At 42.2% G+C, this 13,334-nt stretch overlaps 1 protein-coding gene across 2 annotated transcripts; it reads left to right on the top strand.

Annotated features, from left to right (window-relative positions):
* Positions 1-2,172: 2,172 nt before the first annotated feature.
* LOC123444440 (la-related protein 6A-like) lies at positions 2,173-11,052 on the top strand. Of its 2 annotated transcripts, XR_006631000.1 has the most exons (11): positions 2,173-2,781; positions 2,962-3,049; positions 5,190-5,284; positions 5,390-5,461; positions 5,542-5,621; positions 5,755-5,839; positions 6,107-6,154; positions 6,317-6,568; positions 6,760-6,823; positions 10,427-10,629; positions 10,709-11,052. XR_006631000.1 is itself a non-coding variant. In XM_045121148.1 (10 exons), exons 1-10 carry the CDS (start codon positions 2,260-2,262, stop codon positions 10,555-10,557), a joined length of 1,437 nt encoding a protein of 478 aa, XP_044977083.1. In that variant the 5' UTR covers positions 2,173-2,259; the 3' UTR covers positions 10,558-10,707. The 2 variants fall into 2 exon arrangements, 1 of the variants encoding a protein (XP_044977083.1); XM_045121148.1 differs by lacking the exon at positions 10,709-11,052 and having other exon boundaries at positions 10,427-10,707.
* The last annotated feature ends 2,282 nt before the right edge of the window (positions 11,053-13,334 follow it).

Below are 13,334 nucleotides of genomic sequence, written 5' to 3'. Positions count from 1 at the left end.
ACTAAACCTTACCGTCACCGGTGGTCGGTATAACACTTCATGGTCCCCTTGCTCCTAGCCTCACTGGTGCTCGATCTCCATGATTCCGGGTACCTGCAAGGATGAAGATCGCGAACAAGACAAGAGACACTTCTCGAAACAATTTTATTTAACACATACAAAACGTTATGTTAAATACTTCTTAAATACTTCCATCGACCCCTTCACCAAATACCTAGGGTTGCAAGGCTCATGCCTCACCCCATACCTTACGAGACTACTCACACACGGAGATCGGATCGCGAGAAGAAATAATTAAAGAACACATCTTGGGATTAATTGATTGCAATATGTCTTACAATGGATGCCTTGTCCGATGCAAAGTTACAAGTATGAACTAGATGACAGAGCACTATGGTGGTGGAGATGGCTATGGAAATGAAAGTGGCGGCAGCTAAGGTTTGTGGATGGAGATGATGATGATGTTTTGCCTGTGCTCGTCGCGCTCCTACTGCTCGTTCTGTTGGCATTTCGACTGGGCCCCCCTTTATAAAAGTTGTTTAGGTGGACGACCTCGTCGGTTTTCACGCCAAATGACCGCTCATGCGAGCATGTGGCTCGCATGGAACACCGTCTTTGGCTCTAGTGGCCTCCTGGCGCCTCCCGACGACTTATTTCCCATGTGATTTCTTCCCTTTTTAGCCCATTTCATGTGGAAAGATATCAAAGAGAGGATTTGTGGAATCCTTTGCATTCATTAGTCATTAGTGGCAATATCAGAGCGAATATTCCTTTTTATTGAAATATCTCGATTTAAACATGATTGAAATGAGTGTAAAAATATCACTCATCATGCATCCAATGTTTTTATTTTTTTATGGTAGGTGATAATCACATTGATTGACGTGATTCCACCATATTTTTATGGAATTTGTTTCATAGTACTTTATTTTCTTCAAAAGACATATCATGGGAGAACCGACAAAAAGCAGTGCATGGATGTGGTAAGATTCCACAAGGGCTACAGTGTAGGCACAAAATAACCATAAAATATCATACATTTTGGACTCATCACAACACTGCCATCGCTAATTCTGCAGATCTAAGAGTCACCGCGGTCGAGCAAGGCAAGAACTGATTCTCAGTTTGTCCTAGCGCTAAAAGTTACCAAGTACATTGGGGGTGTTGCTATATTTCGCTCCATTCCGTCCTAGGGGATTTCCCTCTCCCGCCATCTTTGCCCAGATTTTCCGTGCACCGCTCTCCACATCGTGCCCCACTTTTGCGCCCAACTGAGTCTGACTCGCTGGAAACAACTGATTCAAGCGTTACTAGAGAGATAGGATCTAGGTCGCTTTAAGGTCCGTGCACGTGCTAGCCAGGCCTCCTGATTATGCTAGCAAACGGATTTTCTCGCACCCACTAGGACTCTTTTGTGGGTGATGTAGATTACCTAACAAGTCATAGTCGATTCTCCAAAAGCACGAAGTTGTGCCTATATGCTAAACTAGTTTTAATAATCCGTAGATTAGTTACAATATCTAAACAGAGTTTAAAATCGAGATGAATTCAGTTTTTGTCAAACGAGTTCCCTACAAACAAGGTATCCAAATAACCACTATTTAAGTCTTGCAATAAGCAAGCATGGCTCCCGCGGTATTCCACCGTGTACCATGGGGAGTAGGAAATCCGAATTCACTCCCCAAATAGGCTGGCCGACATGGGAAATGTGTTTGATGCACCCACACTTGTGGTGCTACCGATGCACCGGGTGCCATAGACCATATTTAAAAATCTAAAAAAATCTAAAACATTGACACAATATCAATGTATGCTGTCATAAAATTTCTTGAGATATTTTTTTACATTAATGTGATAATGAGCCAAATTTAAAGTTTAATTTATGTTATATGCTATGTTCCGGATTTTGACTTGAAATTTTATGACAACCTACATTAATATTATGCCAATGTGATAAAAAGTTTTCATAAGTTTTTGAACATTTTAAAATATGTAACATGGGTTCGGTGCACCGTTAGCACCACAACCGCCTAGTGCACCAGATATTCTTTTTATTTTTCAAAAATAAAACGAACGCCACATTTTGGCCCAGTTTTACTTGTCCAGCGGGCCGTTTCTCACCGGTCGAGCCGTATATAGCCCAAATCCCCACCCGAGCTCAATCTCGAGCCCGCAGTCGCAGCCGCCCCGCAGCCGCCAGCGACCTCGAGCGGCGGCGACCGGTCGGCGGGCGACTCGGCTCCCCTGATCCCCTCCGGTATGGACGGCCAGGCTCCACACCCCGTCGCCGTCGCACCCAAATCCCCGCCGCAGCCACCTCCGCGTCTGGATATGGAGGCGGAGGACGACCCCGTCGTCGTCCCCGACGCCGCCGATGCCGCTTCGTCGGAGGCCTCCAAGGTCGGCGCCCATGGTGTCGCGCCCCTGCTTTCTACTTCGTCCCTTCTTAAGATGGAAGACGACCCGGTTGTCGTCCCCGACACCGTCGAACCCGCTTCTTCAGAGGCCTCCGAGGTTGGCGCCGGTGGTGTAGTGCTCCTGCAGCCGCCGTCGCTGTCTCTTGAGGCGGAGGAGGATCCCCTCATCGTGCTCGGCACTTCCGAGACCGCTTCTCTGGAGGCCACCAATGTTGGCACCGGTGTTGTGGTGCCGTCGCCACCTCTTGAGGCGGGGGACGATCCCCTTATCCTCCCTGGTACCGACGCCTCTTTGGAGGCCTCCGACGTACTCACCACTGGTGTCGTGCTTACGGACGAGCTCCGCGACAAGATCGTTAAGCAGGTACACCGATGGCAGTCCGGTTCTTGATGTTTGGTTCGCATGAGAGTGCTGATTGTCGTGTGCTGTATTTAGTTAGCACCTCTAGTTCGTGTCGCAAGAATCTTAATCCTGCGTTCGTGCAAGCATAAATTATATTCTAAATGCGTGCTTATTAGAAAGAAAAATGCTTCAATTTTGCAGGTGGAGTACTACTTCAGCGATGAGAATCTTCCCACGGATGAGTTTATGTTGAAATTTGTGATGAAGAACAAGGAGGGCCTTGGTAACGGTAAGTAGTGTGCAATTGCTTTAGGACATACTCCCTCCGTTCCTAAATATAAGTCTTTGTAGAGATTTCACTAGTGGACTACATACGGATGTATATAGACATACTTTAAAGTGTACATTCAATCATTTTATTCCGTATGTAGACATCTAGTGAAATCGCTTAAAAGACTTATATTTAGGAACGGAGGGAGTACATGTGATGAAAACACTCTGTATCACGTTGCTCACAAGTTGATATATTCCAGTTCCTAGCTGTGTTAGGTTATGTTTATGAGACAATAGCCATCTAAATGATGAACTATTCTGGCTGTTTTCAACTGCTTATAACGAGTGTTTTTATTCTAACAGCACTATTATATTTGTCAACCACGTTGTTTGATATATTAGAAACAAGCTTTTGTTGTTCGTCAATGACACCCTAGAACGCTAGAATTTCCTGCATTTTTAGCAGTACATATTCAATTTGAAGTTCTTTTTCTGTATCTGTTTTGTGGGACATTTTTGCATGCCTACACATCATGGTGCATGGTCTAGGTCTGCAAACTCAGTCCTCAGGATTGCTGCCTGTCTAAACATGATGGTTTGTTCTTGCCCTAGCTATTTATGTATAGTAGAATGGAGATGAAAATGATGAAATGTGACAGGTACTTATGATGAGGCTTTTACATGGGTACTCATGGTGCAGCTTTTTTTAGTTGTGCCGAGAAGCTGGTCTAGGCCTCTGTGAATGTTACATATACTTTGGTCTGATTCACTCCATTCTATTCATACAAGTAGAGATCATGGGTGGTGCCTTGTGGAATAACTATTGGGCTTCATTGTTTATTTCTGTTTCTTTAAGATCTATGCATAGCATCTTGTCAGTTTCTTTTTGATGGTTTCTGTAGTTAATTTTGCCTTGCTTTTGGTTTGATTTGGGACCATGAAGATAAATACATCTGATCCCGTGGTTGCCAGATGTTGCCTGGTCTTCCACCATGGTAGCTCTGTCAAGATTATCTCCCCAGGAATATGATGTGTACCTTACTCATCTGAGTTGTCCCTTAGCCTACAATGAAACAGATTTTTGACCTAGGTCTGGCATGTCTTGGCTCAGTGCATGCAGGAACGAAAGTTTGTACTAATCAAAATATAGTTCCATAATTTCAAGATGAATTAGTTTTTCTTTTATGGGTATTGTCCTGTGTGATGGTGACCGAGGCTTCGCATTTTCAAGTTTCACACAAATCAACATAAGGTGAACGGCAAATGAAATATCGTACTTCCTTAAACATAAATGGATAAATAAAGATCTTCCAAATTACAAGAAAATAGGAAATTTGCTTAGGCATAATTCGTGGAACATTATTGGTGTGAGGACTGAACCAAATAGTTCCTTTGAAATGAAATTTGAAAATATATGTGATCTCTTGTTACAAAGTACTTCCTCCATAAACTAATATAAGACCATTTAGAACACTACTTTAGTAATCTAGACACTCTTATATTAGTTTACAGAGGGAGTACCAAACAAAATGGCACAAATACTGCACTTCCTTTTGCAAGACAGGGAGTTGCTTTTGTTTTTGACAGATACATCATATATGTTTGATATTTGCTAGAACATGATATATCATATATCCATGATATTTGCTGGAATTTTGTATGCACACACTACTAAATAACACTTATGAAGTAGCCTAAAGCCCTAAACAGCATTGCATTAAGCACCCATTTGGATGTAAACTATGTTTTATTCCGTTTTTTGGGTTTTACATTTGTGAAATTCTATTGTGCTGTACTGCTGTGTTTCCTCAGTATTACTGCAATTCTAAATTGGCAGAAATATATAATAAAAAATGTATTGAAGTGTTTGTATGCCGTACACCTACTGCTGTTTGGCTTGTATAGCTGGTAACATATTTAAAATCCATTTGAATGTAAGGATGCTCTTCTCATAACTTGCCGCCATCTCCAATTCACATTTGAAGCATATCCAGAAGAGGAAATTTGATCAAAATTTAGTGTTGCTCAGCAGTTATTATACTTAAGCTCATATTGAATAGATATGCATTATGGTTTGATTTGAATGCATATTTCGTTGAGTGTGTCACAGAAATATGGAATGCTCCCTTCTAATGGTGTGTTCTTCTTTACAATAGTTCCACTTGGAGTTATTGCATCATTTAGAAAAATGAAGAAACTTGTTCAGGACCACTCTGCAATTGAAGCGGCCCTTAGGACATCATCCAAGCTGGTAATATTTTGCGCTTTTGTTCTCTTTCCTGACACTTTGGGGATCATACAGACGGGAATATATGTGTGCTCCTTGATATCCAAAATTGTCATATTGTCTTATTAGGTTGTGAGCTCTAACGGGAAAAGGGTCAGAAGGTTACATCCCTTACCATGCAATGAGTTGAAAGACGTGAAGGTGAATTTCTGATTCCTTCTGTAATGGAATGTTTAACATTATCCTCTTTAACTCTGTTTTAACTTCAAACCAATTTTCAGAGAAGGACTGTTGTGGTGGAAAATCTACCCCTGGATTTCTCCCTGGAGAGTTTACAGGAGAAATTTGGATCAGTTGGCAAGTATGTTAGCTGGAAATTTGTAGTAGTCTGTGCTTGTATTGCAGTTGGTAATTTATTGTGTGACATTCTGAAAGCAGTTAATAACTAATGCTATATCATTCTGAAACTGAACTTTATCTTTTTTATGTACCAGAATTATGAAGATAACCATTCATGATCCACATGCAGTTGGAGAATCTGCAGCATCAAAGAAGCCTGACTTCATGTTGAGTAATAAGGTATGCTGTAAACATCTGGTTAGTGGTGGCATATTTAAGATCTTACTGATAATTTATGTCTGTTCTTGATTTTATACCTGCCAATACATAACTCTTCACATTTTTTATTAACCTGTATTTACCAATTACTACCACACTATTGGAACTAATAATCATTCAATGGAAATATATGCACATTCTGTTTAATTAAGTAATAACTTTATTCATCTGTACATCTTGGGAAAAGTATCTTGTAGTGCTGAATCAAGTAACTTGAGGGTTGTGCAGGTACATGCCATTGTTGAGTATGAAGCGGTGGAGGCAGCTGAGAAGGCTGTAAGTTATTTATCTCATATTCAATGAACATTTGATGCTAATCAAAGAGCTATACAACAACAACAACCACAACAAAGCCTTTAGTCCCAAACAAGTTGGGGTAGGCTATACATCTAGTATATTACCTTCTTTTTAAGATGTTTCAATTTTTTATTACATTAGGTGGCCACCTTAAATGATGAGAGGAACTGGAGAACTGGGATGAGAGTCATACTTCTGGCTAAACGAAGTGTAGTGGGATCAGGAAAGCATATCCAGTCTTCGAAAGAAAATCATGGAACAGTTTCGAGAAAGAACAACGAGGGCCAGTTTTCAAAAGAAGTACAGCAGTCGGCATCGGAAAAAAATGGTGGTGCTGATTCAGGAGAGGTTGCTTCAGATAAGGAGAATGTGAACTGTGATGTTAACCATGAGGTCTGATTTTTTTGATACTTATACCATTCCTGCTCTGTTGTACGATTGAAGGTTTAGTTTCCTGTATTTTCGTGCATCATTTGTTGCCTGTGCACTTCCATGTTGATGCTGTGCAAATGCTGCAAAACTAAACTAGATGTATAGCTTCAGAAGTGAGCTGATACCCTGTTGCCTGTTGTCCATATCTACAGGAAGTGCGCCAACACCAAAGGACAAATGCTAGCGGTGGACGCAAAGGCAGATACAGAAGCCAAGGTATTCTACTTAATTGTCACCTACTCCCTCCGTTCCTAAATATTTGTCTTTTTAGAGATTTCACTATAAACTTGAAAAGACCACGATGCCGCCTAGAGGGGGGGGGGTTGAATAAGCTATTTAAAAACTTCTTCGGATTTGGCTTAAACCTAATGCGGAAATAAACTAAGAGGATACTTTTCAAGCACAAATCCTAAATGCAATAGGCACCATAACGTGCACCAACAACACGATCTACCAAGATGGACACAACACGGTTACTAACAAGTACAAGTTAGTTACACAAACTTACTTGAGCTATATCACACGACGAGTAGGTGAACGATACAAGATACTAGATCATACTATAGCACTCGATATATCAAAAGCTGCAAGTGTGAACGTGTGGATATAGAGGGTATGCTTGAATGATTAATCTTGTACAAAGAAATAGCCAACACAATATAATGAGCACAAACAATATGCAATGTATGTATGCTCAAGTAACACAAGTAAACCACAAGTAAGGAGTTAGGGTTAGGGATAACCAAGGTCACTGAGACAAAGATGTATCCCGATGTTCACTTCCTTGAAGGGAAGCTAGTCACCGTTAAGAGAGGTGGATGTTACCACGAAGGCACACCAACGCCACGAAGGCTCACCCTATTCTCCCTTTGAGATTACACCACGAAGGCGTTTCTCAACCACTAGTGGTAAGCCTTTGAGGTGGCTTTCAAACCCTCACAAACTTTTCCGGGGGTAATCACGGATTGATTCCTCTCCGAAGAACTCCTACCCCCTAGGAGTCTCCGAATCACGGGGAATGCTCAAAACTTGCTCAAATCTCAAATAACTTGGGTTGAGAGGAGGAGAGGGAGACGATCTTTCTTTTGATTGGAACAACTCTCAAAGGGGCTCACAAATGCTCTTGGGATCTAAGATTTGGTGTGAGCAAATGTGTGTGAGGTAGAAATGTATTCTTATGAAGATATGGCTGTGTTGGACCCCCTCTCACGAAGTGGGAGGGGGGTATTTATAGTGGAGAGGGGAAAGTGACCGTTGGGATCACTTAAGTCTCACAGTGGTCGGACGTCCGACAGTTCTCGGATGTCCGGACGCCCACAAGGGGTCGGACGTCCGACAGGGGTCGGTCGTTCGAGGGATGTATACATATCAGGAACCACTGTATAGATATCAAGAATCGCTGTATAGACGAACAGGGACCGGACGTCCGGATGGAGCCGGATGTCCGAGACTTTGGCTCTGTTCAAGGGCACCGGATTTCCGAAAGTGGTCGGACGTCTGGTCCTCGGACGACAGGGGGAGGCCGGATGTCCGAGTTATTTGACTCTGGATTTCTCTGGTGCAAGGTTCCGGTTTTCTGAAGTGGTCGGGCGTCCGGAGGGAGCCGTATGTCCGAGACTTTGGCTCTGGTATAAGGTTCCGGATTTCCGAAGTGGTCGGGCGTCCGGCCCTCGGACGTCCGGAGGAAGCCGGATGTCCGAGGCATTGGTTCTGTTTTTGATATCAAAGCAGAGCAGTGGAGATGTGGTATGGACAGAAAAGCAGAGATGTAGTTTGAGCAAATTTATCGCAATACCCAGTGATCCCCTTTTAATAGTGCGGGATCCCTAAAGACTCAAGAATCATAAAAAGGGTACTGATGATCCATCCTTGAGTGTATACTTTTATTCGCTGGTCATCACTCTGCACCACTAAAGTTAAAGGAACTGATACCTTTGAGTTAGCCCTTTCACTTGAGCTTGATGTTGTTGTTCCTTCTTGGCTCAAGTTGAAAGCAAGACATGATGAAGTCTTCAAAAAGCTCTCCCATACACAATGTGGAAGGCCTAGCTTGTGTATTCATCTTCATCTGTCCACCATGTGAGCATCCACAAGATTCAAGCATGTAGTACTCAGGAATGCTTATCTTGATCTTGTCCTTGTTAGCACATGAGCTTGTCCTTATCAACACATGATCATTAACAATAGCTTAAAAGGGGATTAGTGATTAGTTATCTATATGTGTGTTGTCAGCAACACCAAAACACGATTAAGTGCATGACTGTACTTTCAGTCTCCCTCTTTTTGGTAGTTGATGACAACATACATATAGCTCTCAAAAATAGTAATAAACATGTGTGGCTTAGGAGAGATTTGTGACGATGCTTATGAAGCTCCCCCTGATTATATGCATGATAAGAATGCATGGGAGAGTTTTTTTTTTCGAAACTCCCCTTAGTAAAATAGCTAAGTGCGGGAGCTCCCCCTTAATATGTGCTTTGAAGATAATAGCATGATATAACATTACATCATAATAGTTCAACAATACATAGCATATCATATGAATCAATAATTCATAACATATCATATGAATCAATAGGATAGCATAAAACTCATCATCATATGACACAACGATAATATCATGATATCTCATCACCACATGATAGTTTAACAATACATCATCCATAAGTGATGGCATAGCACATCATCCATAAGTATCGTTACATGATGACACATCATTAAGTTCGACACCACATGATAGTTTAACAATACATCATCCATAAGTGATGGCATAGCACATCATCCATAAGTATCGTTACATGATGACACATCATTAAGTTCGACATATTACATCATACCATACATTATGAGAGAAACAAAAATCGAAACTAAGGTAAGATAATGTCCTCCCCGTTGGCATCAAGGACCAAAAAGGAAGGAACCCGACAATGCTACCACATACTCAAATATGACCCTCATCAACATCATATGATATGCTATGTATTATTGATTCATATGATATGCTATGTGGAAGGCCTAGCTTGTGTATTCATCTTCATCTGTCCACCATGTGAGCATCCACAAGATTCAAGCATGTAGTACTCAGGAATGCTTATCTTGATCTTGTCCTTGTTAGCACATGAGCTTGTCCTTATCAACACATGATCATTAACAATAGCTTAAAAGGGGATTAGTGATTAGTTATCTATATGTGTGTTGTCAGCAACACCAAAACACGATTAAGGTCATGACTGCACTTTCAAAACTACATACGGATGTATATACACATAATTTAGAATATAGATTCATTCATTTTGCTTTGTATGTAGTCCATAGTTGAATCTCTAAAAAGACAAATATTTAGGAACGGAGGGAGTACGAAATTTGTGGATCTGATTATTGTTTGTACATTTGTAGTGATAGAAAAACATCCGTTTGTATGAATTCTATCTGTACACATAACTTGAGTTTATTCCCAAATCAACGTATAAGAGAAGCTAGATGGTAAGCATGTTAATCTCCGTAAGGGAAGCTGGATTGATCTTTTTATCTCTGCTAAATGCGCTGTGATACTTTCATTTATCAAGTCCATGTGACAGTGTGTCCTCATCAGTCTCCCCAGCCGGGTCTCGTCCCAGCTTGAGGATTAACATGGGAATTTCTATTGGGCTTAATGTTGTGGATGAGACCATTGTTTTAACTAATTCAACCCTGATTATCCTTGCATACACATTCTTGATAACCAAACAGACATGCGGGAGGCAAACCTGATGCCTTTGTGCTTTTACATTCTTGACTCTTAACTATCATTAATGTTAATATTTTCAATGTGGATATCAGGGCATGGCTCGTCCCCTACTATTCCTGGTTCTGATCCTGCAAACAAGCCTATTTCTGGACCGAGAATGCCGGATGGAACAAGGGGCTTTACAATGGGGCGTGGTAGATCTCTCCCACTTCCGAAAGCCTAGAAGGCCCAGAAGACTGAGGAATAGAACTTTATACAAATGGCTAGTCCTCCTCTCATGCCACTTTATAAGGATGTAAGCATAACCATGCTTGTATGCTACATTACATTTCTTTATGACTTATATACTGAAAAGGCCCTCTGTTTCCTTGCAGTGTCTTTTCTGAAATACAGTAACTGCCGCTTGAGTTGGAAATTTCACGCGTGGCTGGTATTTTACCACCGTACAAAGTATGCATGTTTGTGACACGCTGACACGTGGTCTGAGGACTGCCAAAGCTTTGCTGGCTGTCATAGGCTTTGGCTTGGAAATTAAGATGCGTCCTAATATGTTTGTCTGTTAGGCTATTTATGTCTATCTGGTTGTGCATATTTGCATCGCAGAAAGGAGCGGAAATGATTTGCTGCCAAAGCTTTGCGCTCTGGTGCTGTATTGTGCTGCTGATGGGATAAATGTTGAGCGAACAGTGATGAATGGAGATCGAGATCACATTCTGCAGCTTGGTCTTTTTTCGATTTATGCCAATTCTGGCGTCTTGACGTGTGTGTTGTGTCGATTCCCGCTAGTAGTCACACTACGGTTGATTCCCGCTAGTCTTGACAAGTCAACGGCCAGTATATCTCTGTACGGCTTAATAAAAAAAGAGAGGAATGTTTCGATTTTCTGTAGATGGAAATTCGATCGGTCTCGCGTGAATTTATTGAATTTGTTGGCGATGCTAGTTTGTTAAGATATTGAAGTCAAGGTCCTCAGGTCTGAGGACCGGAGCTCGTTTCGCGGCCGAAATAGAAGGCGGCACTTCTGCCATCTGTGGCACCATGTCGTATCTCGAGCGACCACACTCCGGGATGGTAAAAAGTAGCACCTGGTGTGCCACGAGGCCGCAAAATGATTCGCCGTTGCCGTGGGCGGTGGCAGTGGCACCCATCTCCCTCTTGGCCATGTCCGCGCGCCGTGGCAGGGCATGCAGGGACCGGCGCCGTGGCAGGACCACCAGTTGCCGGCACGCCCGACAGGAGCACGTCCATCAAATTTGCAGGCACAGCTCCATAGCCACATGCCCTACTTACATCGATCTAAGAGCAAGTATAATAAAGCTGAATCAGTTGGCTATAAGAAATAAAGTAGTATATTTTTGCTTAGTTGGAGGAGAGAGAAGAGGAGAGAGAAGGTAAGCGGACTCTTAGCTAAGAGCCAGCTCTAGCACGTGCTCCTAGGCACTTTGTGAGAATGAAAGGTGGTCATATAATTAATAAGTAGTACACTTTTTTAACCAACTATTGTACATGTTAGCTATAAGATGGGCTATAGATGACATGTCATGAGCTTACAGCCGGCAACCGGCTCTACTATTGTACTTGCTCTAAGAGCAATTCGAATGGGACGACTGAAACGGATGGCTATTTAGTTCGTTTTTTTATGTGTTTGGATTGTTCGCCCGTTCGGCGTCCGTTCTGTTTTAGATATGAGTCGGCAGCACAACCAACGCGTCGACCCATATATGCTGGCGTTTTACATGAATTTATATAGTTTGAATTAAATAACATAATTTAAACCAAATAAAATAACATAGTCATTATAAGCCGAATAAAATATAAAAATATCTCACATAGTTCTCACATAGTTTTGCAAACGAATAAAAAAAGATAAATCTATTGGTTGCTAACATGATGCCACATATGCTTAACCAAATCATTTTACAATTGCACGTGAGTTTTTCAATCACGCATGTCTTGATGAAATTGGATGAACTGTTCAAACATTATCGCTCCTCCATGCTCACACACAACATTCTCACACTGAAACTGAAACCCTTAATCGTACGGACGTTCCGGGAGCTCGCCTTCTACGATTATATTATGCATGATCACACAAGCAGTCATCATCTCCCATAGTTTTCGCGTGCTCCAGGTATTAGCAGGATACCGAACGATGCCCCATCGAGATTGCAAAACATCAAAGGCACGCTCGACATCCTTCCTAGCACTCTCTTGCTCTTGGGCAAATCTTTTCCTCTTCTCTCCGACAGGGTTGGGTATTGTCTTGACAATAGTGGTCCACTGAGGATAGATACCGTCACCCAGGTAGTATCATTTGTCGTAGTTATGGCCGTTGACAGTAAAGTTCACCGATGGGTTGTTGCCTTCGACAAGCCTAGCAAACACCGGCGAGCGCTGAAGCACGTTAATATCATTGTGTGATCCGGCCATGCCAAAGAAAGACTGCCAGATCCAGAGATCTTAAGATGCCACGGCCTCTAGTATGACAGTGCAAGCCTTGACATGACCCTTATACTGCCCTTGCCAAGCAGAAGGGTAGTTCTTCCACCCCCAGTGCATGCAGTCTATGCTACCAAGCCTCCCTGGGAAGCCCCTGCTCGCATTCATCGCCAACAAACGGGTTGTATCTTCAGCAATCGACTCTCTCAAGTACCCAAGGCTAAACACAACAATAATGGCCTTGCAGAACTTATACAGGGACTCTAGGCAAGTAGACTCGCTTATATGGACGTACTCGTCAATGAGATCATCGGGCATTCCGTATGCAAGCATTCGGATGGTGACAATGCATTTCTGATAAGAGAAAAAACCTATTTTGCCAACGACATACTCTTTGCACTCGAAATAGTCATCATAGCCGACCACCCCCTCTCTAATACGGTTGAAAAGATGCCTACTCATACGGAAACGGCGACAGAATTTTTGATGTTTGAACAACGGGTTTGTTGTATCAAAGTAGTCCTTCCAAAGAAGGAAATGCCCGCTCTCTCGGTTGCGATT

The sequence above is a fragment of the Hordeum vulgare genome, chromosome 3H, assembly GCF_904849725.1.
Source record: "Hordeum vulgare subsp. vulgare chromosome 3H, MorexV3_pseudomolecules_assembly, whole genome shotgun sequence".
Classification (NCBI taxonomy): domain Eukaryota; kingdom Viridiplantae; phylum Streptophyta; class Magnoliopsida; order Poales; family Poaceae; genus Hordeum; species Hordeum vulgare.
Note: the sequence above shows the minus strand (reverse complement) of the source record. Positions and strands in the feature narration are given on the sequence as shown.